This window comes from Staurois parvus, unplaced genomic scaffold, assembly GCF_062004578.1.
Source record: "Staurois parvus isolate SC_StPar_1 unplaced genomic scaffold, SC_StPar_1.0 ptg000031l, whole genome shotgun sequence".
NCBI classification, from domain to species: domain Eukaryota; kingdom Metazoa; phylum Chordata; class Amphibia; order Anura; family Ranidae; genus Staurois; species Staurois parvus.
In genome coordinates, this window is record NW_028317827.1 from 12,680,089 (window position 1) to 12,707,793 (window position 27,705).

Below are 27,705 nucleotides of genomic sequence, written 5' to 3' on the forward strand. Positions count from 1 at the left end.
GTGACGTGGCTAACTACAGGCCAATTTATCAAATTAACAATTATCTAAAATTATTTAGCAACATTTTGTCAAACAGATTACTGACTTTCCTGACACATTACATCCACCATGACCAAGTGGGATTTCTTCCCAATAGACAGGCAGCAGACCAGGTGAGACTAGCTCTGGACCTAATCTCCCTGCTACAGTCCACATGGGATGAAGCTGGCTCTAGATGAGGGATGTTTTTACCGCTCAATATGCGCAAGATGTTAAAGTCTCCTGGCCTTACCTCCATACCTTTTTCAGGTGTTGAAAAGGTGGAATTTTGGACCAAAATTTTTGGCCTTCCCTCATTCTCTCTACAGCACGCCTACGGTGCAAAAAACTTTGAAGGACCATAGATCAGAGCCATTTCCCATTCATTCAACCCATGCACTCGACAGAGGTGCCCCCTGACCCCTCTCCTAGTTATTACAATCGCCGTTTGCCAGGACCCTGATATTCTGGGGCTGGAGAGTGGGGATCAAAAGACACAAATGTGCATTATTTGCAGACGATCTATTCGTATTCATCACCTCTGCACACACTTCTTTGCTGAATTTGTTTTTCCTTCTGGAACGTTTTAGGAGTATCTCCGGTCTTGGAGTCAATTGGGATAAGTCTGACGTGATGAATAAAACCTGACTGACTAGATATTGCAAACGTGTCAGACACAGTATCTCTTTCAGTGGCAACAAACTTCACTCTCTTACTTAGGTAGAAGATTGACTCCTAGTATTTCCTCCTTGTATAAAGCAAACTGTTGGCGCTGTATAAATCCTGTATAATAATAATAATAATAATAACTACCCTGCCCTTTTCAGAAAGGACATGGAGACATGGTCAGATGCAGGCTTGTCATGGATGGGGAGAATCCCCTCAGTCAAGATGACGGTTTTACCCAGACTGTTATATATTACGTTAGAACACCCATCCCAGTCCTATTGGCAACAGATTGGCCTAGCCAAGATGTACTTCCCAAAATATGCAGGCGATTTGGAAGTCCCAGAATTTAGAAAATGTGGCAGCACAACTTTAACAGTTATGTCAACTCCATCATCGGGGATATCGTCCTGACTCGGTGTCCATCAAGGCCCAAGCGTTCACCCCACTTTCCATGGATCTGTTGTTAAGGATCTCATTGCATCGACGCAAAGCAATTCTATGCCCTACTCTCTCCCACTCCCTCAGTTTGTGGGACTTGAATTGCAAACGATGGCCCTTGTGTTTCCCTCACATGCTGGCAGCCCCCCTCCTTAATAACCTCTTGTTTCTGCCAGGACTGTATCCCACTCATTTTAGCTTCTGGGTCAATAAGGGAGTCTAAAGGAGAGGGAACTTCCTTGACCATAAGGAGATCCGTTCATCCCCATACTTTCCGTGCAGCCTGGAGATGCCTCTCTCAGAGAACTTTCATCTGCAGAAAATGTATAATTTGTTTGCATACTCTACAGAAAAACAGTCCTGATCTGACTACACACTATGTTTGAAAACAGATGTATGCAAAGAACTCAACTGCGGGGATGCATCTCCATACTGTACAAACTCTTTACTACCCTGTCAAGCAAACTTTCTTATCAAGTCGCATGGGAGAGGGATTTGGACGTGTCTATTGGGGAGGAGGACTGGCAGTCCTAGAACTCTTGTGTTCACAGAGGAATATTAAATGTTGCTCTGACAGAAGCAGGGTACAATGTATATGTGAGGTGGTACCTGGTTCCAGACTGCCTCTCATGAATGTTACCAGGATCGTCGGTCTCATGTTTCAGAGGCTGTGGCCAGACAGGCATGGTTCTACACATATGGTGGACTTGCTCCAAAGTCCGTCATTGGATGAGGATACATTCCCTTATATTTTTGGTTACCATGGTCAACATAACCAAAGATGCTCACATCGCTTTGTTAATTAAGCTGGTTGAGAATGTCCCGAGGCATACACAAACCTTGATCTACTTTAGGTTTCTGGCAGCGAAAATCGCCATTGCCATGGACTAGAAAAGTCCAATCATTGATAGAGCATTGATGAAACATAAGTTCAATTGGATTATGCTTATTGAAAAGACTGTCGGTGTTCGGGGGGATCAAACAAACCCTATTTGACAAAATATGGACCCCATGGCTCACTTACGTACAGCATGGATGGGACCGACTCCTGGGCTGGTGTGCGCTGGACTCTCGGACGGACTGGTTTTCTTCTTCTTCTGATTTCATTCTTTCCTCTTTCCCCCCCATTTGTCCCATGTCCCTATCTCTCCCCCCATCCTTTCAGTCTCTCCCCCTTTACTCTTCCCTTTTTTATGATTTTTGTCCATAGTTGTCTTGGCTGATTCAGGGTGCACACTGCTCTGAGCATTGATGCTCCCTGGCTCTGTATCTAGACATCTACTGTTAATTGCTAACCACAGCATTGCATTGCGGTCTTATTTTATTTTCTTATTCTAATATTTAAATACTTATGATGCCACATCCTCTGTGGGTTTCATTGGGAGGAGGATTTACATGACGTCAATGACTTGGTCTGATCAGATGGGACCCAGGTGAGCCCACGGCTTCTTCAGGATCAGAGGGGTTGGCCTGACCGCCTGCTCTGTTTTGCTTAATGTCACCTCACTGTAACCATACAGAAGCTGCAGATTTGACATGTAAGGAGGAATAATCCCTATTGTGTATTCTTAGAGCTTTGACTCTTGTTACATTTCTCTAGCCATCACCAAATTTACCCTTCAGGGGGAGGTATGGGCATATACTTAGATAGATATCCATCCATATATATATATATATATATATATATATTTATTATATGCCTTTTTTGTATGTACCACAGTACGTATGTGAATGGTACAATCCGAACACCTATGCACTTGTTAGGTCTTGTTATTTCTTTTTGAAAAGAAAAATTTGAAATAAAAATGATTGAAACAGAAATAGGTCTGGAAATGCTAGAAAGGGGCAGAGGACTTTATAAAAAAATGTAACATCTGCTGAGTACTCAGCCAAGCTCGCCTCCCATGGAGGGTCTTCATCCATTACCTTGCTGCATTGTCATCCCTTGAGCACTGATTAGACCACAAGGACATCATTGTTTAGACCCAGGGTCAGCAACTCGCAGATCGCGATCTACCAGTAGATTGCGGACAGGTGGATCAAGATCTGGGCTTGCTGACCCGCCATCTCAGAGCATCATGCAGAGTGCAATGCAGAGGGACTACTTGCTAAGTTGGAGTTGAAGTAGGGAGCAAGAGCCGCATAAGCTGATGCCTCCTTTGTAGCGCTGGCTCCTGTCCCATGTGAAGTGAACAGAGGTGGAGTGAACTGCACTCCACCTCTTATCTTGGCTTGCGGTCCCTGAAGTGCTGCCAGCAGTAGGAAAGAAGAGATCTTCAGGTCAGTGTGAAGCAATACACTGCACATAATAGTATAAGGCTGCTTTCACACTGATATGCTGCAGTTTACCCACACCACGGGTGCAGTGCAGTGTACTGGCAAGTTTCCTGTGCTTAGCCTTGGCCTTTATTAGCTCCTCCACTCCTCTGAAAAGCGATCAAAGTGTGTTTGACAGGTGATGAGGAGGCGATATATTCAGGTAGCTCTGCACATCTTTAAGGTTGCCTACCCTTGGTTTAGACATTATTTAAGCAGTTAAATGTTATTTTAGACTGGATCACGATAACTGCAGCCCTGATTACAGTGTATAACAAATTTACCTTTGCTCTGATCCAAAGCATAGAGTTCCCTCAAACCAAGGTCATTGAGAGACTTTGTGATGTCAAGAGGTTTCTGTGAGTAGTAATCATGTAGGAGTATTGTAGTCTCAGGATCAAATTCACATTTACTGCAAATAGAGGGAATGATTTCTTGCAATGGAACAAAAGGACTAACTCTCATCACCGTCTTCTGTGTTCTCTTATAGTTGATGACAACTCGAACAGTTTGCTGAAAAAGAAAAATAATATTTACTTTAGATGTTTTTAGTAAAGCAATCTTAGAAAACACAACTGCAATAATTCAGGTTTAGAGAGGGGAGAGATATTTCCAGGCTCACCCCCACCTTGAAATCAACCACTATGCTTGTGTGATATATTGTAGGCACTGTCAAACAGATTGCTCTCCAGTCTGTGATAATATAATATGGCAAAGCCAGAGCCAGCTTTATAGGCTAAGGAGCATCCTACTCTTGCCAACACGAAGGGAAGGGGCATCCTGCTCCCACTGACAGTAAGGCTAATGACATTCTGCTCCCACCTACACTAAGGTACTGGGCATCTTACTACCACCGACACCAAGGACGTGCATCCTACTCCCAGTTAAGGGGTGCCCCGCTCCCAATGACACCTAAGTAGGGGACATCCTGCTCCCACTTACTCTAAGGTGAGGGGCATCGTACTACCACTGCAGCCTATGTCCACTGACACCAAGGTAAAAGGCATCCTGCTCCCATGAACACCCAAGTATGGGGTATTTTGCTCCCACTGACACCAAGGTAAGGGGCATCCTACTTCCACTGACAAGCTAGGGGGCATTCTTTTCCCACCAATACCTATGTAAGATACTTTCTACTTCTACTGACATAGAAAGTGCAAATATAATTTAACATAGAACTATATCCTGGTTATAAACATTCAGCTGTTTAGATATTTTTTTACAGGCAGTATAATTTTAAAAGAAGTCCTTACTGACCTCTCTGGCTGCAGGCATGATGGAGTAATTCATTTATTCTACTACCTCTTCTCTGTTACAGCAATGCAACCTCATAAAGCCTCTTCAGCACTCGTCACTTCCACAAGTGCCAAATGTCTGTGTCACATGCTGGTTCAAGCTCACTCAATGATGAAGGGGGTCTACGTAAGGAGGACATAAGCAACCAACATACTCCTGAAAGTGTTGCATGCTCAATAAGCTTTTGGAGGATGCAGGGCTGGAATGGAGGAGAGGTAGGAGAAAGGGGAGAATATATGCTGTCTCCTACTGCAAGAACCTGGATAAATAAATTAAAGTAATACTTTAAAGTTGAAGGTGATATTCTCTTAAATATTACCTGTGCCATGCGCAACTCTGGAAAGACAGGGGGAGATTAGAGAACTCAATGCATGGCTGAAGACCTGGTGTAAGAGGGAAGGATTTGTCTTTCTAGAGCACTGGGCTGACTTTACATTGGGTGCAGCCTATATGCTAGAGATGGTTTGCTCCTAAATGGAAGGGGGTCTGCTGTGCTGGGGGAGAGGTTTATGGGAAGGCTGGAGGAGTATTTAAACTAGGATCGAGGGGGAGGGAGCATTAGATTTTAATGGGGTAGACAGATCAGACAGGGGTCAGTCCTTATTGGTGAGTGGAATGGAGAAAGATGGGGGGAGGGCTATGGCAGATAAGAAGGTTCCCATGTTACAAACAACCAGTGTAATTGGTACCATTTGTATGAAAATAAAAAATATGCAAAATACGTGTACACAAGGTGTCAACTAATTAAAGTGTTTGTTCACCAATGCCAGAAGTCTGCCAAGCAAAAGAGGTGAGTTGGAAGCTTTGGTGCATGAAGAGAACTATGATTTAATTGGTATTGCTGAATCTTGGCTTCATTCTTCACATGACTGGGCCAGTAATATTCCTGGCTATGTTCTCTTTCGGAGAGAGACAGGGTAAATAGGAAAGGTGGTGGTGTGTCTCTGTGAGAAGCGATCTCAGAGCGAGTGTGAAAGAGGACCTAGTTTATGGAGTGTGATGAGGCTGAAGTATTATGGGTGGAACTGCACATGGGGGTGCGTACAACAAAGGTAATCATTGGAGTTTGTTATAAGCCTCCCAGTGTTAATGAGGAGGTGGAGACTCAGCTCCTTGAACAGATCAAAAGGGCTGCAAGGGCTGGGACAGTGATAATGGGGGATTTTAATTACCCGAAAATTGACTGGAATAATGGTCCTGCAGGAACAGTTGAAGGGCAAAACTTTTTAAACCTACTACAGGACAATTTTATGGTACATTTTATAGAGGCCCCAACTAGGAATGATGCTCTGCTGGACCTGGTAATCTCAAACCCTGCATAGCTTATTAGGAATGTCCATATAAAAGAACATCTGGGTAGCAGTGACCATAACATGATTTAATTTATTGTTAGCTGTAAACAGCAAGCACATACGGGAAAAATTAAATTTTAAGAGTGCTAATTTTCCAAGACTTAGACTGGGAGGGAATATTGGCATCAATGAACACAACACAGAAATAGGAGTTCTTCAAAAAGACTATATGTGAACACACTGCAAAATATATTCCCATGGGCAACAAGTTTAAAAGGCTAAAAATCAAACCTATGTGGCTTACGGCCAAAGTTAAAAAAGGAGTAGATAATAAGAAAAGAGCTTTAATTAAATATAAAAATGAAGGAACACTATCATAGTTTAAACATTACAAAGAATATAACAGAATATGCAAAAAGGAAAAAGGCCACAAAAATTTAAAACAAAAAACGGATTGCAAAAGATAGCAGGACAAACCCCCAAAAATTCTTCAAATATATATAGTAAAAAGCTCAGGTCCGAGCATGTAGGCCCTTTACAAAATAATCTAGAGTGGGTTACTGGGGACGGAGGGAAGGCAAATTTATTAAATACCTTCTTCAGCTCTGTGTATACAAAGGGGCATGGAGGAGCTCTTGTCCATAACCCAAACACCCCCTTCCCTCTCTCTGACCACAACCTTATTACCTTCTCTGTATCCTCGTCTTCAAACACCTACCCCTCCAAATGCCAAACTATTAACAGCCGAAACCTCCGCAACCTGAACCCTGCCCCCCTCCACTCTGCAGCTGACCAACTTTACGACAGCATCCTTCCCCTGTCCTGCCCCGACCTGGCCACGACTGCCTATAACAACTCGCTGTCAACCGCTCTTGACTCACTAGTGCCTTTAACCACACAACACATCAGACCCCGACCGCTCCAGCCCTGGCAGACTGATCATACCAAAACTCTCAAACGACGCATTGTGCACTGGAGCGACTATGGCGCAAAGCCAGATCCCAACTAGCGTTAACCAGCTATAAATCCGCCTTCCACACCTACACCTCCTCCCTCCACGCTGCCAAACAAGCCTACTTTCTGACCCTCATCAATACCCTCTTCTCCAATCCTCACCGGCTCTTCTCTACCTTCAGCTGTCTACTCTCTCCGCCCCCACCTCCACCCAGCACCTCACTGACCGCCCTCGAGATTGCCAATCACTTCAAAAACAAGATTGACACAATTCGCAGGGACATCGCCACTGCTCAGACTTCCTCCCCACCTATCTCCTCTCACACAGCAACCCCCTCAACACCCCTCTCCCTTGGCCTCACCACTGTCCAGACCTCCACCCCACCTAACATCCCTCACACTGAAGCCCCCTCAACACTCCACTCCTTCGACCTTATTACCACTGAGGTCACTAAGGTCTTCTCTGAAGCCCGCCTCACCACCTGCCCCCTCGAGCCTATCCGCTCACAACTGCTATGACCTCCCTCCTCCTCCATCCTTCGCTCCCTCACCCACATCTTTAATCTCTCCATCTCTTCTGGCACATTCCCCTCCCCTCTGAAGCACGCGCACATCACTCCCATACTTAAAAGGCCCTCCCTGGACCCCACTGACCCAAAAAACCTTGGACCCATCTCCCTGCTGCCATTTACATCCAAACTCCTTGAGTAATTAGTCTATAATCGCCTAAGCTCCCACCTCAACGCCAACAACCTCCTCGACCCCTTACAGTCCGGCTTCCATCCCCTACACTCCACCGAAACCGCCTTACTTAAACTCTCCAACGACCTGCTAACCGCCAAAGCTAATGGCCACTATTCAGTGCTCCTACTCCTCGACCTCTCCGCGGCTTTCGACACAGTCGACCACAAAAAACTACAGTCCCTTGGCTTTAGAGACTCTGCTCTCTCCTGGCTCTCGTCCTACCTATCCCAACGCTCCTTCAGCGTTAACTATAATGCTACCACCTCCCCCTCACTGTCGGGGTCCTTCAAGGCTCTGTCCTCGGGCCCCTTCTCTTCTCCATCTACACCTCATCCCTTGGCCAACTGATACACTCTCAAGGCTTCAACTACCACCTCTATGCCGATGACATGCAAATCTATCTCTCGACCCCTCGCCTCACCCCCTCAGTCTCCGCCCGAATCACTAGCCTACTGAACGACATATCAGATTGGATGTCGCTCCACTTCCTTAAACTGAACCTCTCCAAAACCGAGCTCCTAGTTTCCCCCCCCGGCCCGCGCACCCCCCCCCCCACTGACTTCTCCATCACGTCCAACAATGCCACCATCAGGCACATCCGGCAAGTCAGAGTACTTGGTGTCATTCTTGACTCCAAACTATCCTTCCAGCCCCAAGTCCAATCGCTAACAAACTCATGCAGACTCCACCTCCGCAACATCGTCAAAATACGCCCATTCCTAACTCCAGAAACTACTAAACAACTCATCCACTCCCTCATCATATTACGACTCGATTACTGCAACTCCCTCCTCACTGGCCTCCCTCACCACAGGCTATCCCCGCTTCAGTCGATCCTGAATACGGCAGCCAGACTCATCCACCTTACCAACCGCTCCGTTTCCTCCGCCCCCCTCTGCCAATCCCTCCACTGGCTTCCGATTGCCCAACGGATCAAATTCAAAATGCCAACACTGACGTACAAAGCTGTCCATAATACTGCCCCAAACGACATCACTGACTTAATATCCAAATACCACCCAAAACACACTCTCCACTCCTCACAAGACCTCCTTCTCTCTAGTTCCCTGGTCTCCTCCTCCCGCCTCCAGGACTTCTCCAGGGCATCACTCATCCTCTGGAACTACCTACCCCAATCCATCAGACTATCACCTACTCTCCTCTCCTTTAGGCGCACCCTGAAAACCCACCTCTTTAGGGAAGCCAACCCCGCCCCCTGCTAATTGCCGATCTCCTCCACTCTTCCTACCACTCCATCCCCCACAGCTTTTCCTCCCGTACCACTATCTCCTCCCTCCTAGATTGTAAGCTCCAAGGAGCAGGGCCCTCGAACCCCTCGTGTACCGCATTGTATTGTTATTGTACTGTCTCATATATTGTCTCCCATTGTAATGTACAGAGCTGAGCGAACTATTGGCGCTATATAAATACTGTATAATAAATAATAATAATAATGGGCATGGTATTGACACAGCTCCAGATGATCTACATTGGCTCACAATTGATATGATCCAGAAATATTTTGACAGAAAAAAAGGTGAATAAAGCACCTGGACTGGGAGGCATACACCAACGGGTCCTTAAAAAATTAAGCTCTGTCATTTCAAAGCCATTGTTTCTAATTTTATGGCCGATTTTAAAATGAATTAATTTCTGAACGATAACCACATATACTGGCCAAAAATTTGTTTGATCGAAATAAGTTTTTCTTCCGGCCCCTTTGAATTTTCCTGTCACTGCTGTTGAAAACAATGATCAATTTGACCCCACGTATGATTAGAAAATCTAACAAATATTCCTGAAACTAAAATTCTCGAACTAAAATCGATTTGTGTATGGCCAGCTTAACGATTAGAAAATCAAAATGAATATTCTTGAAACAAATATTCTCGGCCGAAAATCTGCATGTGTATTACCAGCCTTAAACTGGTCATTACGCATGCAGATTTTCGCCCGAGAATATTTGTAAGAAAAAGTTGTACGAAAATTGTTTGCACATTTGGTGAATAGACAAATGTCGTTCAAAAACTGTCTTTTGCTTTGAACATTCAATTTCAAAATGAATGTAATTTCTGAATGAGAACCACATACACTGGCCGAAAATTCTTTTGATGGAGAAAAGTTTTCCTTCCAGCCCCTTCGAATTTTTCCATCACTGCTGTTGAAAAACAATCATCAATTTGACCCCACCTCAAAATCAAATGAGTATTCTTGAAATTAATATTCTCGGAGAAAAATCTACATGTGTAGGGCCAATTTAACTTTTCAAATTCAGTTGAAATCTTTTCGATTTCAAATGACTTTTAAAATTTTGTTGTTTTAAATCCATTTCGAAAGTGAAGGACTTTTCGAATTTAGTTGAAATGTTTTCGAATTCAATTCCTACACGAATTACCAAAACGAATCCCAAAAATGAATGGAACAAATTTACCGAATCAGACTACACAAAATGTGTTAAGATTTTGAACTGAAACAATTTTTTTTCATTTTGCACGTCTACTTTCTCCTAGCTGCTACCCTATGGGGCCACACCGAAGCAGACAGTCACACAAGCTTATTTTTTCCTATGTGAAATCCGAGCTTATTAATGCACACAAACAAGTAAGCCACATGATAGAAATGTGAGACTCCCTTTGCTATCATGAGATGATGAAACCATAAATAAACTCCCAAGCAAATATTTTAAGAGAGGAAACTCACCTCTGGCATAGTTGGGCCAGGTTTTTTTTGTCTGTCCTCCAGATTTTTAGATTTCAGGATAACTTTATCTACCTCCAGCATTCCAATTGGTGTGTTCGGTTTAAACTTGAGCAGGTTTTTATCTGATGAGAGCAGTTCTATCGTGTAGGTGGATGGGTTCAGATGATACTGTCCACAAAGGAATACCAGCAGGTCCATCATGGGTTTGCTGGTTAAAAAAAAAAAAAAAAAGGGTACAGTTTATTGTTAACTAAAACCAATTGTAAAGTTATGAGTCAGCTGTTTTTCACCCGCTTCCACTACCCACGGTTTCTCAGCTTTGTGGGGGCAACCCTAATAGGATAGCTTCAGAATGAAAAAACTGTAGTCTACATTTACTGCAGAGAGTAAAATAACCAGTTTTTATAGCTCTTGTAAACTGATAGCGAGAGCTCCCGATTTGTGTCCCCAGGTTTGCACATCTGCTGTGACAGTCATAAGGGGCTTCTGTTATAGTTAGGCTACTTTCACACTGATCTGCCGCAAAAACACCTCAAAAACGCAAAGGCATTTTTACAGCTTTTTTAAAGGATACGTGACATAAAACTGCACCAAAAACGCTTCTCAGAGGTGTTTTTCAGACGTTTTCCAATTATTTCAATGGGAAGAGGCGTTTTTGGGATTTTTTTTTTTTTTTTACTCCCCAAACATGCCCCAAAGATGCTGCAACCAGGAGTTTTTACACCACACCACAACGCCTATCCTTCAATAGCCAAAACTTGAGCTGACAGCCCCCCCCAGCCATTCACTGGGAAGCTCAGCGTACTGCTGTTCTCCATCCTCACCTCTCTAGGTCCCATATGCAGCTAAGAACAGAGGTTAGGTGATCGATAGAAAATTAAACTGCTCTAAATACAACCCTCTGAAAACAAAAAGAAACACACCCACCAACTAAACATGTTATTTTCAATCACATTTGTTCAAGCAAAAAGAACACCCAAACAGCAGAGTTTAAACCTTTGTGAAATTTCATTTTGCTCACCCCCTATTAGCCAACCAATTAAGAACGCACAGTTAGCATTCCCGTTGTTCTATAGCATAACTGTCATCTGTTTCCGACTTTCAGTACTGACCACTCAGCTGATAAAAAGCCTTCATTACTTTATAATAAGTTCTTCAGCAACCCCCCCAGTAAAAGAAAATTAGAGAATTTTAAAAAAATTCATCAGCTACAAATACTGTAGCTGCTGACTTTTAATAAAAAGGACACGTATCTGTCCAGGGATCCACCAAAGCTGTTCTTCGCTGCCTTTGGGTTCCTGGTGCCACTATGCTAACTGTGGGAAGCTGGCTGTGACTCCTTTTGGCTTCAGAGCCAACACCCCGCTGCACACATGTGCGAGGCACGCTGTGCCCTGGGAATGGTCCCGCAGCTTCCTTCCACCTGTGAGATGTCCCTAGAGGCTGTGGGTGGGGGAAATTCCAAATTTCCACTTGGAACGTCAAGGCAGCCCAGGATGAAGTGGGAGCGGGTACTTGTCAAAACCAAGTACCTGCTCCCCCTCCCCCAAAAAAATTGTCCAAAAGTTGAAGGCGGGGGGGGAAAGACAAAAGGTAGAAAAGCGGGCCGGGGGGGTAGGCAAAAACAGAGCAACGTCAACCCCACAGAGCGCCTTACTTTCACTCCCATGCTGCTCTGATCAGCTGCTAGGAGAAAATACCTGAATAATTCAGCACTTTTAACCTGTTCTGGGTCTGGGATTCCTAATATTTAAGCCAGAGACAACACACCTTTTCAGAATGAGGTGGTAAGAATAGTACCCTCATGAGGTTGTAATGTGAGGAAGGACGCCGCTCTAACTGCTGGTCTTCTGTGACCAAGCCCCCAGTGGGCGGGGCGAAACATGTCAGTGGGTATGGCCGGAGCGACGGCTGAGGCCATCTTCACATAGGACTCCATTAGCGGTTAGAGCAGCGTCCTTACTCACATTGTGCCCACATAACTGGAGACATTTTAGGACATCGCTCCCCCTTTCATACCAGTACGGTGGTCATTGAGCTCCAGCTTGGAATGGCGCCATCACGCTACATACATTGGTTTACCCTCATGAGGTTGCCTTTAAAAATGTTAGCAGCTATGTGAAAGCCATTAATCATAATTGGGAGTGCTTTATAATAAGCTACTCTGCTGTAACAAATGCCCCCATCTTTCTGTTCTGCTACAAATACAACCGGACTACAATCAAACCGAACACAACAAATCACACAGCCACTTACCTGCCATTCACTGTGGTGGAGGTAACCCTGTCACCTGGAAGAACTACATTGAGTTCGATGTCTCTGTCAATTATATTCTCCTTCTGATCCATGTTATACTGGATGGTGTCCGCAGAATCAATCGATGGCAGGCTGTCAGAGTGCCTCGTGTCCCCAGGAGGAAGGGGAGCCTTGCCTTTGGCTTTTTTCCTGAAAATAAAAAGACAAAAAACACTTTGTTTAATTTTCACTCCACATATTTTCAGCTGGCAAGTATGTTCTGTGCAAGTGCAAAGATTCCTCACCCAAGAAAAAGCTTGCCATTCTGAGTAATATTAAGTGGTTATAAAGCCTAGACATTTTTTTACCTAATATTTTTCCTAGCATTAAGGTAACAAAAATGTTTAGGTAGTGGTATACCCCCTCAACCTGCCATACTTGCCTAAGCCATCATTCCATTCAGTGCTGTGCCCATCTGCCGCAGGTCTCTCTCCTCACTTCCTGGTCTCACGGGCTTTGCTGAGTCAGCTGCAACCATTGGTTCCCATTGCTGTCAATCAAAGCCAGTGGGAGCGGGGGTGGGGCTAAGATCAGCTGTCTGTGTCTATAGATGCAGGCAGTGCAACCCAGGAATGAGCCCGCACAAATGCCCCCATAGGAAGTGGCTTCTTATGGGGACACCAACTGGAGTGGAGGAGCCAGGAGCGCCAGTGGGGATAGATTAGTATAAACCTGTTTACTACTTTTTTACATTTTTGCATTTACAATCACTTTAAACTTGTATATGGTATATATACATACACATTATACAAGTGGCATCCGTTCATGCAAAATATCACATCAAATGTATTTCTAAAGTAGTTAAAATTACAAAAGACCAATAGTGGCTAGCAGCCTCAGCATTGATCAGGACATCACACCATAGTATGCAGGGCTAAAAATATATATATAAAAAAAATATATATATAAAAAAAAAAAACGGTCACAACCTGATGATACTGCCAGGGCAAATAAAACTGGGCATAGCGGCCTACACTGCTTAGGATTGAAATGCAATGCAGAGGTGCTGTGTTGTCAGGTCAAAACAGGAAGTTAGGAGCGAAGTGTATTTCTGAATGGCTTAGAGCTATTCTTCTGTACTTGCTATATTAGGAATTAAATAAAACATATGGAAATCTGCATTGCAGAGATGTTCTGCATGTTTAATCTTTTTATTTGCCCTGACAAACTAATTACTGTGAAGTGCAAAGCTTGAGTCATAGGATATAAGACACATCAGACCTCCAGCATGGGCTCAAAACTAGCATTTGTACAGCTCCCCCTTTTTGAACAGGTGGGTGTGACATTTTAAGGTGAAAATGCACACATAGTATTTATAAACATGTGCCAAATGGATTTTGCTGGTCAGCCAACTAAATGTGTTGAAAGCAATTCCTATCATATCTCAACAGAGTGACTCATGTACAGAGCACCCTCTAGTGCCCGATTCATGCATCTCTATATTTAAATAACAATAAAAATATGGAATATCAAAAATGTAAAAGTCACAATGTAAAGGACTGAGGAAAATACTTCAATAATAGCTATATACTATTGCTGGGGTCTCCAAACTTTCTAAACAATGGGCCAGTTTACTGTCCTTCAAATTTTAGGGGGGCAGACTGTGGCCAGTGGGAGGAGAAAATGTCCTGGCATCAGTGGAGTAAACAATGCACCATCATTGATATTAGGGGGAGTAATAGTGCCCCATTGTTGGTGTCAGTGGGAGCAATAGTGCCCCATCGTTGGTGTCAGTGGGAGAAATAGTGCCCATCGTTGGTGTCAATGGGAGGAAATAGTGGACCGTCATTGGTGTCAGTGGAATAAATATTGTCCCATCACTAGTGTCAGCGTAAGGACTGTTGGTGTCAGTGACAGGAACTATGCCCCACTCTTGCTGAGTGTAGGAAGAATAATGCCCCAAGAGCCAGATAAAACCAAGAAAAATGCCGCATCCAGTCCCTGGGCCGCAGTTTGGAGACCACTGATATATAGTTTAGGTATTCATACTAGACAGCATGATAATCAAAGTTCAAAAGTTCTTTAAAGAGACCCTGTCACCACCTGCTACACTGTAAATTAAACACAGACAGGAAATCTGTATTTAGAGTAGTTGTAGAAAATCTGACAGATGCAGCAATTTGACTCCAGTAAGCATGAATATCAGGATGGTCAATGGGGAAGCTGGAGGAGACCGGAGTCCTCTTTATCCAGCACTCTGGGAAGTGTACATTTTTTTTTAGCAGCATTGCCAACCTGGTATCCAAAATGCTGCAGCAGACAGGGCTTCTGTAAGGACTTCTAATGCATGTTCCTTGTCTGCATTTAATTTGCAATGTAACATATGGTGACAGTGTCTCTTTAAATTGCTTGTCAGCTCCAAAATCATTCTACCGTTGAACCAATCTGCCCATCTGTAACAATAGGTGAATTAAAAAAGATTTTTTTCTGACTAAAGTGGGGGGAGAACTAAAATGTGCATTTTCTATTCCTTTTTTTCAGAGGGATGGGTGTTCAAAAAAATGTGGAGAAAATAATGCTATGCCTGTCTCCGTGCACAAGAAAATTTCCCTTACTTCCCTTCCCAGTTGTCACTGAGGCAGGAAGTAAGGGGAGTCTGAATGGAAATACAAGCCAAAAAAGTCTGATTATCCAAGGCTAAAAAAAACACTTTAAACGTGGAGGGCAGTGGTCTGCATTGCTGTCAAAGCCATTGCTCTTCTGTTTGGTGGCCCCAAGCATTTTGTGTGAATACTGGTTACATTGAAACATCAAACTCTTATCTACATTGCGTGAACATTTTATTAATTTATTTTTATTCCATCAGTTCAGTCTTGGCAGGGCAGCTGATGCTTGTGATACATGACAAATATTTAATCACAAGATTTAACCATATTTGTCAGATATAAAAAACACAGTGCAGCCATTTTCATCTGTGTTCTCTGGAAACCTCATCAAAACCTATTTTAGTTAATATTGCCATTACATGACTTTTGGCGTGAATAGAATGGACAGACCACGTATATGGAAACAACAACATTAAAACTGTATTAGCCGGAAACAGAAAGTCGTTTTACGGAGTGACAGCATTCTTGTTTTCCCATCATAACAAATACATTTAAAGCTGAACTCCAGGGAAATTTAAAAACTACCCTGCAGCGGAGATCCCCCTGGACTGCAAGGGGTTAGATCAGCAATGGGCAAACTACGGCCCGCGGGCCGTATACGGCCCGGCGGACCTTTTAATCCAGCCCGCGGAGCGTGATACATTGGCTGTCAGGATGTGTGTAGGCGGGGCAGCGTGACGAACGTGAGGGGAGCTAGGCTCCTCTCACAGTCCACCCTGAAGACCGGAACGGCGCGGGAACACGGCGAGAGGAACGCGCGGAGCAAAGGTAAGTAAATTGACACAGGGGGGACTTGGCTTACTACTTGGGGGGGAATAGTACTATGGGGGATGAATTAATATGGGGAATGAATTACTATATGGGGGATGAATTACTATGGGGGATTAATTACTATATGGGGGATTAATTACTATGCTTACTATGGGGGAATATTACTATACTTACTATGGATGACACATACACATCATTCATCTACTCTTGGTCCGGCCCCCGGGTCCAATATATGAACCCACTGCGGCCCTCAAGTCAAAAAGTTTGCCCACCCCTGGGTTAGATGCTTGGTACCATTAAAGAGCAGTGTAACTTACTTATCCTTGCCTCCGTGGTCTTCTTCTCTCCATGTAACTGGTCCCCCGAAGCTGCTTCTCCAACACTGTTTGGCGTTCGAACTCTGACATCATGTACAATGCAGGACCAACAGTTTTGCATTGTATCAGAGGACGCTAAGGAGTGTAGGAGGAAAGGGTAAACCTGCTTTTTAATGATACACTAGATCAGCCTTTGGTGCCTTCTGGGTTCTCCAGGGGTGCCTTGGCAAAATGCCTAAACATTTTCCTGAATTGTCCACAAATTGTGTAAAAGCCAGTGGGTGGAACAGGCCTGCTTTTTTGTTACACAAAGGTTTTAATTGTACAACATTACATCCTTGGACACTGCAGGCCAGCCTCCAGTGTCCTAACAACTGTTGACGTTATTGGCTGACAAGGAGATATTGGCCACCTGCACTGCATTCTTGTTTGACCCCCCCCCCCGTCCCTCTTTGTCACCACTAGGGTCATGTTAGCTGGGTGGGGGAGAGAAAATGAGGAATAAAAAATGCTGGCATACTAGTTCGGACCAGTGTGTATTTGCTTTGAAAAGAATAATTCGCCTTTAATATTGGCTGTCTTATGTGTGTAGATGCTGCTGCAATATGGAAAGCCATTAGTTTAGAGGTTTACATTTTACAATTGGGTGCCTCAAGATTGTACAGGATTTTAAAGGGTGGCGTGACTGGAAAAAGGTTGAGAAACACAAGGCTAGATGAACACATTCATTTATCCTTCACAATGTGGATGGGTGGGATTTGGGCAACGCAAGGGTAGTTTTAAATTTCTTCAGGAGCATATTTTTTCTTTTCACCATCTGTGTCCCATTGGGGAAACTTCCCATTGCTTCCTGTCCTGAAGACAAAAACACTCCATAAGAAAAAGTATCCACACTGAAGGTTTTCCCCTCTATCTCAATCCCTGTTCTGGTGACAACTCAAAATTCTGGATTTTCCTTCACTACCCAGTGATAGTATTCGCCAGGACAAAATGACAGGATAAATCTTCATCATGGGCACATAGACATTGGTAGTTGTATATCCAGAGTAGACGCAACAGGTCTCCTTACAAAGCTACAGCACTAAGTTACAGGGCCTGTTCACACTGGCTGCCATGCTACAATCCTTCAATAGGGGGACACCTGTTCCCGTGAAAGCTCACACTGTACTTCTGGCCCACTAGGAATGACCATAAGTACTGCCAGTCTCAGACCCCAGTGCTTTGGTCATGTCTCTGCTTCCCTATCCTCTTGGCCATTCACAAAACACATAGCTCCAGTCTTCATTTAGTGAATGGCTAAGAGAAGAAGAAGGTGAAGACATGACCATAGCACTGGGGTCTATAGACCTGCAGCACTTATTTCCAAGTGGACTACAAATACAATCTGAGTTGTCACAGAGCAGGAGTCCCTATTGGAGGAATTGTCCCCTACACATGGACATGCCTAAAGTGTTACTAAACCTAGGATCCTGCATTCACTATATCTGGTCTCCCATAGTACACGGAAATGCAATTATTTTAGTAAATATAAACTGCTAAATACCTTTTCTCATCAGCAGTATATAGCAGTCTTGTGACTTCTACAGTGTCTAGCAGAGCATTGGTTAAAATGTGTAGGACGAGTTTTCATTCTCCTCTGATTGTCCTATTAGGCTGCAGGACCCCTGACCCTCTGTCTGGATAGTACTGATCACATGCACTCTAGCAATACACACCAAATTGACCATGTGCAGCTTGCCCCCAAGGCTCTGTTCTATCAGCAGATGGACTGAGGACTATGGAAGAAGTGGAGGATCAGAGAAGGCAGGATCAAACAGCCTTTTTTTTTTTTTACAGTGTGAAGGATTAACCCCTTAGGTTCCACAGTGAGTATACCGTACATGCTTTACTGCACATACAGACCAATTTTACTGTTGTGGGTTTAGTAACACTTTAAGCATACACTCATGTCAGATCCATGTTTTGACCACACGGGATGCACAGGTGTTCCATGCATCTGTATGCAGGCAGTTCTATTCATGTGAATTGGGATGCAGCAGCTGCATGGACACAGCCGCTGCCCCCAGGTCTGGGTTCACGTCCCTGAACTCAAACTGTCCGCGGGTTTTTAATACATGAAATATGCCTTATGGTGATGCTTGTTTTCAGTTCCCTTTTTGTGTTTAGCCTGTGTTTGCAGCATAATTAGCTTTTGCAGTGGAGTGCAACACATTTCTTCCCAAGGGTGGTCACCCTGATGAGCTTGCTCTCTGTCCGGTTATCTCTACATTGAGGCTTGTGTGTTATGCCTAGGGGGGCCCCCCATGCACATTGTGGTCGGGGACCTTAGCAATAGTTGTCCATTTGGCTGGCAAGCTTAGGATGTACATAGCCATGTTTAGGGCATCTATGTGCATATGACACAGGGTCCTTATCTTGATTAAGGCATGAATGTGCATCGTGATGAGCAGGCAAGGAACCATGGGACAGTAGTAGTCCCCAACACATAATACTACATTTCATGAACAGTGTGCTTCCATTCCCTGACTGCAAGTTCAAGTGGAGCGCAACTGAGGAGGGACACTGAAGATCCTTCAAAAGTCAAATGTGTTTTGGAGGAATATGCGTTTAGGACATCTGTTTTACAGCCAGCTACCTGGACATAAAATGAAAAACAGGAATTTGCACTGAGGGTTTAATACGATTTTAAAGTGGGCAAAGCACATGTTCACTTTAACGTCATGTTAAACATACACTCAGGTTCTAGTTCACGGAGATAGCGCGTGGCTGCCAACAAACAGGAACTGCAAATACATTCCACCCCTCTTCTTCTGCAGTTTCGTTCAATGATTGATCTACTAATCTGTAGCTTCAACATTATAGGTGAAAGAGTCAGATGAGGAGAACACACACATGCTGCAGAAAAATGAAGAGTCTTATCCAGAACAACCAAATTCCTTACTGCTTGCTAAAGGCAAATGTTCAACTTTGATTTCAGGTTTTGCATATCAGCTACACTGAATGAAAAACTGTACTAGAAACCACTTTGCATCGAAACATTCTGGGTGTATTCTGAGTGCTTTTCAATGCTTGCACAACTAACGCCATAGTGCAGGATTGAAAAGTCCATCTCCAGGAATTTTATTTTATTTTTTATTATTACAGGTAATTGTATAGCACCGTCAATTTATGCAGTGCTTTACATATGTTGTACATTCACATCAGTCCCTAACCCTCAAGAAGCTTACAAATCTAAGGTCCCTAATTTACATTCATACATACTACTAGGGCCACATCCAAAATCTCCGCCCTACGCATTTCGTCATCGACGTCCTCGCGGAGCGCTCGTGAGGCTGTCAACGACGAAACGCGTAGGGAGGAGCCTTTGGATGTGACGTCAGCACTCCCTCAGTCTGCTTGTACGGCACATGTGCAGGCTAAGCTGGGTCTTCGTTATTGGTTTCATCACACAACGCTGTCTATACTGGTGTCAGTCTGGACACCATGCTTGTAAGTATATTTCTTTATTAAAGATTGATGTTTTTATTACATACTGCACCATGAGTTTTTACTTTTCCGAGTGGCGGTCTGAACATCTCTCATTGTGGATACTAAATAGTCTTTGGAGTGGATTTTCAGCCCTGCAGAGCATTACTCCTTGGAGTTCATCCTTTAAAGTTCCAAGTGTTGCTGTCACCATACTGATCATCGCTCCCAGAGCAACAAGCGCTATATGCTGGTTTATCATATAATCAGCATATTGCTCTGGTGAGTTTTATTTAACTAATTTTGGTGGTGGATTCCCTTGGTGAAACATGTTTTTGGACATTATTGACTTGAACATAAAGCTTTTTTTTTTTTTTAAAAAGCCTAACTCTGGGCACAGCAAAAAACCTTACAGTAGGCCTTTTAACAGTAAGCAATGGCAACGGAAGTATCTTTATCAAGAAGTTATTGAACAATGCTGATTGTAATGACAAATCCACAGCTGTACTGAAAAATGGATTACAAGCCCCAGAGCTCAATTAGGTACTATGCGTAATTTTGTGCTTAATGTTGTAATGGTGATAACACTAGATTAGAGTGAACATTTCCATTGCCTAAGCATGTAAACCACTCTTTTCCCTTAGATATGCCACCCAAGACAACCAAACTGGCCTGTTCTTTCAGAGCCTTCATCTCTATCTCAATCTATTCCCCCTGACCACTGACATATGCAGAAAGCAGTGGTTAGGGCAGAAGTCCAAGGTGAGGTGGAGGTGAGGCACTTGTTTAAGCTTTACCCACCAAAAGAAATAATTGGTTGAGTCTAATGGCTTGGATTCGGCTGCTCTTCACAAAAGTCGAAAACCCCCAAAACAAAAGAGGTCAACTGAATGGAGAACTCCACACGTAACAAAGCCAAAAAGAGCACCAAACGATCGTCTCAAGAGTCCAAAAGTCCTTCCAAAAGAATATCACAGGTGCAAGAGGAACACAAAAGGCATCCAACATGTTTCAGGGGCCAAACCTCTACCCCTTTAGGGCTTGGACAGCATAGTAAAATATTTCCTGGATACAAAACTCTGAGAGGAGTGTAAATTAAAATGGGGCTTCTGCCTGTACTCACACAGAGTGATATGGCCATAAGCCCCGATTCACACTTGACGGTTTTGTAGATTCAAGCACAAAGCTCTAAATGCTCCCATAACGTGCAACTAAAAACTCTCAACATTTTTACCCTTTATGCTGCTATCCTTAGTAAATAGATAGGAAAATACATTTACTTGTTTTAACTTAATTGCTTCCTGGTTTCTGGCCTAGGCCAAAGCGATGTCATATTACAGGAGGACAATTTAATTTCATTCGTCTAGGAGGAGGGAAGGAGGGGCTCTCTCAACTAAGCACACCCTAAAGCCCTAAGATAAGGGCAGATGGATTCTAGAAAGTAAATGCTACATGAAAAATCGTCTGCCCTTACTCAAGATGGGCACAGCTAAATATTCTTAGGTGGTGTTTTTCCAAAGTGATTTCTCAACAAAATTAAGCATGGAGACATGAATGGATGGGCGAGTTTGCTGTGAATATTAAAAAATGAATTAAACAGCATTTCCAGTTGTTGATGCTCAGAAACATTTAAGCTTTGCTTTAAATTTGCCTATTTGCATAAAAGTTATTAGGTGTCTGTAACTCAACGCCTGAAGTTCAAAAAGGTACTGGAGCTACTTTTGAAGCAGAATGGGGCTATTGGCCCCCCAGACTTCAATGGGAGTGCCTGACAATTTGTGTTTTTCAAGTCTAAATAACCATCTCCTTCTCCTGGTTACTAGCTTTCCACTGGCTAAAACAAAGACTTTGAAGCTGAAAAATGCACAGCAAAAAAAAAAAATACTCCCAAATCGGTCGCAGCAAGGGTATCTTTGGTGTCCACAATGTGACCGACAGCCTGGTTTCACCTTCTTTGTGCTGTGCCAAAGCAAAATGACATCACCCATTGGGGGACGAACTTCATCTTGGGGGGACGAGCTTCATCTTGGGTGACAGGAGAATGGTTTTTGCTCACTGTTTAAGTGCCAGTAAGCTGATGTTGAATAGTTCATATTTGACATTTTTCTGTGTAAACATTGGCTAAAGAATAGAAATTTGTAAAAATGAAAAATTCTATAAAAGCAGGATTTGAAACATATGGCAGTCTGGCAGGCTGACGGCCCAGATGTTTAAGCTGCTGCCGTTATGCATTATGAAGGAACTGAAAATGAAAACATGTTCTGTTTCGCCCAAAGTCCCAATTACTTAAAGACGGCAAAATGTAAACAGAGCGTCGTTGTGTCCAGGCCTCGGAGAGTCACATGTCGTAGTGTTGTACAAACTCTGGATTATACTGAAAGAAAGGGCTTCAGTGTGCAAATTTCCTCTGTTCTCAGGGCTTCCCTTGTGTGTTGGTTTTGATTTATACTGTCCTACTAAGCATGCTGTGTGTGGATAGCTTATTAAAACAGCACAAATCACCATTAATTCTAACCACAAACCTTGGAAGGACAGGCGAAAAAGCTATAAATCATACATAAACACCATGATTTATATAAATTGGTCCCTTTAATAGAGCAATGGTGCTCAACCTGAGGTATGCACACCTCCAGGAGTACGGGCCAGTATTTTTAGGGGTACCTGGAAAAATACGTAACAATGGTAGCAAAAAAGGTCCTTCCCTGCAGCTGTCAAAAGATCCCAAGATATTGGCATATGTCCACCAAACTCACTTGCCAACCCTGACCCTCCAGTGACGACTTCCCTTTCTGCCACTCAAGTTAATCCTTTGTCATGCTGTAGGTGGAGGTCACATGCTCAGACTAGTCAGGCATGCCATCTGTCAGATCAAATCACTATTATTTCTAACCACAAGTCTTGTATGGAAGAGCGAAAAGCTACAAACTTAAACACCATGATGTCTATATACTGGTTTCTTTAATAGGGCAAAGGTGCTACACCAGGGGTATGGGTACCTCCAGGGGTATGGGCTAGTACTTTGAGGGGTACTTGGAATATGTAACAATGGCAACAAAAGGGCTCCTCCCCTGCAGCTGTCAAGGGATCCCAAGATAATGCCACATGTCCAACTAACCCACTGGCCATCCCTGACCTTCCAAAGACAGCCTACCTTACTGATACTTAAGCTCAACTTTGTCATGCTGGAGGTGTTGGTCGCCTGCCCTTACTGGTCAGGGGTGCCATCTGTCAGACTAGCGTGGGGTCAGGGATAGGAGTGTCTGGAGAGGGACTTTAGGCTTGGGGTCAAATTAATGTAGTGAAATGAAAGTAGTGGCATCACCTTCTGGCCTCCCTATATTGGCTGACCAGGCTTTGCCTTCTGTGTACCTGTCCAGTGATTCCGCTTGCAATAAAACTTGGAACTTGTATTGAAGAGAATGCCAAACTACAAACACCCTAACAGAAGAGCCCTGGAAAGGGAAAACACTCACGGTTCAGTTCAAATGCAGAGATGCAGCGGGAAGAGATGCACCGACAGCTTTGGTTTCAGAGGGTGAAGTGCAGCCTGATCGGTCCATTCCCAAAAAGGGAAGGTTTCCTTGAGGATAGCAAATCCTGTACCCCCCGCCAAGAACCTTTCCCTGCAGCTAGTCACCTTCCCTGTCAGACGGGGTCTATCCTCATACTCTAACCACTTCACAAATGTGCACCAAAACCCGGGGCAGGGACCTGCTGACCCAAAATGGCCAGCAGGGGACACATGAAAGCAGTGCAATCAACCAGGAAAACTGCTCCATGACCCTGAAAACCACAGAGAAACCAGGTTTCCCTTGACTTCCTCTCCAGATTGCAGTACCACTCAGTTGAGCACAAACTGCAGTGGAGAAAATAGACCTGTCTACATACCCCTGATGTTTGACTGGGTTCTAGCTGCATTGGGCTCTCCTCCTGTTCTCCCTTGATCAGCTGAGGATGTGTTGTTGAGTTCTCTTCCTGTCCACCCCTTGACTGGCTGACCTACGCTTAAGATGTATTGGGGTCATAACCTACCGTTTGGGCAGATGTCTGCACTGATATTAGGGCCTTTTAAATACCCTATTAACCCTTCCCCACCCCCATGGAGGGTTCAATTTACGGTAATATGCCAAAGGAATATGTGATAGCAAATAGCAAAGCATGGGAAAAGGAAACACATTACATTTTGTAAGCTACTTGCTGTCCCTGGATATATTAAGCTAATATGTCTTAAAAGGTACAGTTATCCGTTAAATCAGAAGCCATACAACTACAGCCAAGACCACTAAGCCTGAAGCTACATGAAAGAAAAAAAATTAAATTACAGAAGTGTCATTGCAAGAATATTAGGTGATATCATTTGTATGATTATACCCAAATATGGCTGTAATACATTATTTCTTCTAGCGGGGATTAGAAAGAGAAGTCTGGGCACATCCACTACCTCTTATATTTACAGATTTAATAAATCAAAGCTCACCAGCAGAAGGTTTGGCGCTGATCGCTAATAAATTAACTTGTTTGGGCAATGTTTTTTAGGCTCTGGATTAAGACATATGGTATAATGGAATAGAGGGAGGTAGAGAAGAGGACTATGATATTTGCTATAAAAACCACCCCGTTTAAAACATACGACACCTAGGGGTTTATTTACTAAAGCTGGAGAGTGCAAAATCAGACTCACTTCTGCATAGAAACCAATCAGCTTCCAGGTTTCATTGCCAAAGCTTCATTGAACAAGCTGAGGTTAGAAGCTGATTGGTTTCTATGCAGAAGGGAGTCCGATTTTGGACTCTCCAGCTTTAGTAAATAAACCCCCTAGAGTCAAGTATGGCCTGAATAACAGCAAATCTGTTATTTTTTCAATGATACTAAATTACACTGCAAGACCTTTATGGTGAATGCACATCAGAGAGAGGAAACAGGAAGTCCTAATATTGTCCTGGGTGTCACCGGGACAAGACGTAAAGGGAACCTCCCCAACAGAGATATGAAAAGAAATAAAAAAATTGTATGGACTGTATATTACATTAGATTTGCCACTAAACCCATAAATTCAGACTCACGGTACAATGTGAATACTGGTGTGGCAGGTCACTAAAAACTCATTTATTGGCAATATTTAAAAGTTGTGTAAAAGTTAGATTTTATATTAACCCTTTAGTACTAGAAATAAAACCCAAGGGTTCATTCACATTTACGACAGTCCTTGCTTCCCCTCTGAAAAATGATCCATGTTGGATCACTTTAATGAGGGCATTTGACAGTCGGTGAGGAGACGAAATGTCTGATTTAATCTTGTAAATGCCGCACCACCATGTCGAAATCGTGTGCATTACACGCAGTTGCAATGCAGTCGCATAGGCGTGTATTGCTCGCATTTGGCGGCAGTAACACCCATTGAATGTGAGATGTGGTTTCATTTTTGTTGTGGCTGTGAAGAACATGCACAGTCCTAAGCAGCTGCATGCCCTGGTTCAGGTGGGCGGTTGTGGGCACTAATACCAAGACTCAACCAACTGGTTATACCACCCCCTAGCCGCAAGAGTGAACAAAGCCTAACAGAAGTTTTAATGCTTTTTGGTGTGTGTGTGTGTGTGTGTGTGTGTGTGTGTAATATGTCAACAAAAGTTAGATTTTATTTCCATCATTTACACTTCCAGCCCTTACTTAGAGGTCTGACACAAATCTAACAATATTTAGGCCACATTCAAGAGGGCGTACTACAGCATATGTCTGTGCGAGGGCCAACATTTACTCGCATGGGGATGTGCAGGCGTTTTGTGCATCCCCAAGAAGGCAGTCCCATTCATGTCAATTGGGACGCAGTGGCTGTACGGACACAGCAACTACTTCCAATGTGACATCCATACGGGTACACAGCCACCAACTCACGTCTGCTTGCATGCAGGACTGCCTGCATGCAGGTGCACAGGATACCTCTGCATCTCTATGCAGGCAAACTTGGCCCTTGCAAAGGCATATTCTGTAGTATGTGAATAAAGCCTTACAAAGTATTATGTACACACAGATATTTTATATATATTTATATAGCGCAAATAGTTTACGCAGTGCTTTACAAAGTGAAGGCAGACATTACAGTTACCATACAATAGGAATCAGAGGGCCTTGCTCCTTAGAACTTACACACACACTTTAATCAGAGTATAGCATCAAGTTAATTAAACTCCTGGGATATTGAGCTGGTCAGTTAAGTAGCAGAGGGGGTTGTTAATCAGTTTCAGCTGCTTTGGTGTTAATGAAATTAATAGCAGGTTCACTAGGTGGGCAACAATGAGACGACCCCCAAAACAGGATTGGTTTTACAGGTGGAGGTCACTGACATTTTTTTTCCCTACTCATCTTTTCTGTTTTTCACTAGTTCTGCATTTCGCTAGGGTCAGAGTCACTACTGGTAACATGAGAGGATACCTGGACCCTACAGAGTTTGCACAGGCAGTCCATGGAGGGACGCACAGACCTCAACAGGCTAGACAATGGCACTCTGACTGCCATTAGGTATCAGCATGAAATCCTTGGACCCATTGTCAGACCCTACACTAGTGCAGTGGGTTCTAGGTTCCTCTTGGTGCATGACAATGCCCGGCCTCATGGGGAGAGTATGCCGGCAGTTCCTGGAGGATGAAAGAATTGATACCATTAAATGGCCCCCATGCTCACCTGACCTAAATCCAATAGAACACCTCTGGGATATCATGTTTCAGTCCATCCGACGCCATCAGACTGTCCAGGAGCTCAGTGATACCCTGGTCCAGATCTGGGAGGAAATACCCCAGGACACCATCCGTCGTCTCATTAGGAGCATGCCCCGACATTGTCAGGCATGTATACAAGCACGTGGGGGCCATAAAAACTACTGAGTACCATTTTGAGTTGCTGCAATGAAATTTCAGCAAAACGGACTAGCCTGCTGCATCATTTTTTCACTTTGATTTTCAGAGTGTCCTTAAATTCAATTTTCATTTCCATCAAACAATGGGGCATCCTTACATTCCTAACACATTACCCCGTCCATATCAGTATAGATATCCAGCATGATATATTTCCCCATTGAGGTCTGATGTGTTTTCAAAGTGTTCCTTTAATTTTTTTGAGCAGTGTATATAACAAACACACACACACACTTTTGAATCGGCCTTATCTGGTGCCCCTGCCGGCACCACTTGGCTTGACAAAAGTCGGAATACAATGTTCATGAGATGTGTATAACAACTACATCAGTACTCAGTAGAGATATATTCTTCAATCCGCAGATGGCAATGTTCATAAGTATGTAGCTGTATCTATGGTATATTCTAGGTCTTTTCCCTGAATAAAGATTCCTGCTTTCTTGTTGCAGTGAAGCAAAAAAGCGGACTGGACTGTGCAGTGTCTGTTCTATAGAGCTACAGTGGGGCAAAAAAGTATTTAGTCAGCCACCAATTGTGCAGGTTCTCCCACTTAAAAAGATGAGAGAGGCCTGTAATTGGCATCATAGGTAGACCTCAACTATGAGAGACAAAATGAGAAAAAAAATCCAGACAATCACATTGGCTGATTTGGAAAGAATTTATTTGCAAATTATGGTGGAAAATAAGTATTTGGTCAATATCAAAAGTTCATCTCAATACTTTGTTATATATCCTTTGTTGGCAATGACAGAGGTCAAACGTTTCCTGTAAGTTTTCACAAGGTTGGCAAACACTGTTGCTGGTATGTTGGCCCATTCCTCCATGCAGATCTCCTCTCTAGAGCAGTGATGTTTTGGGGCTGTCGCTGGGCAACACAGACTTTCAACTCCCTCCAAAGGTTTTCTATGGGGTTGAG

The 27,705-nt window shown here is 43.6% G+C and overlaps 1 protein-coding gene across 6 annotated transcripts in view; it reads right to left on the reverse strand.

Annotated features, from left to right (window-relative positions):
- Nucleotides 1-27,705, reverse strand: part of COBLL1 (cordon-bleu WH2 repeat protein like 1) — a 196,487-nt gene that overhangs the window by 40,042 nt on the left and 128,740 nt on the right. For all 6 annotated transcript variants that reach the window (XM_089660113.1, XM_089660136.1, XM_089660108.1 and 3 more), the window contains 3 exons: nt 12,684-12,872; nt 10,428-10,635; nt 3,726-3,954 (listed from right to left, as the gene is read on the reverse strand). In XM_089660113.1, the coding sequence (XP_089516239.1) occupies nt 3,726-3,954; nt 10,428-10,635; nt 12,684-12,872 (626 nt within the window). The remainder of the gene's footprint in view (nt 1-3,725; nt 3,955-10,427; nt 10,636-12,683; nt 12,873-27,705) is intronic.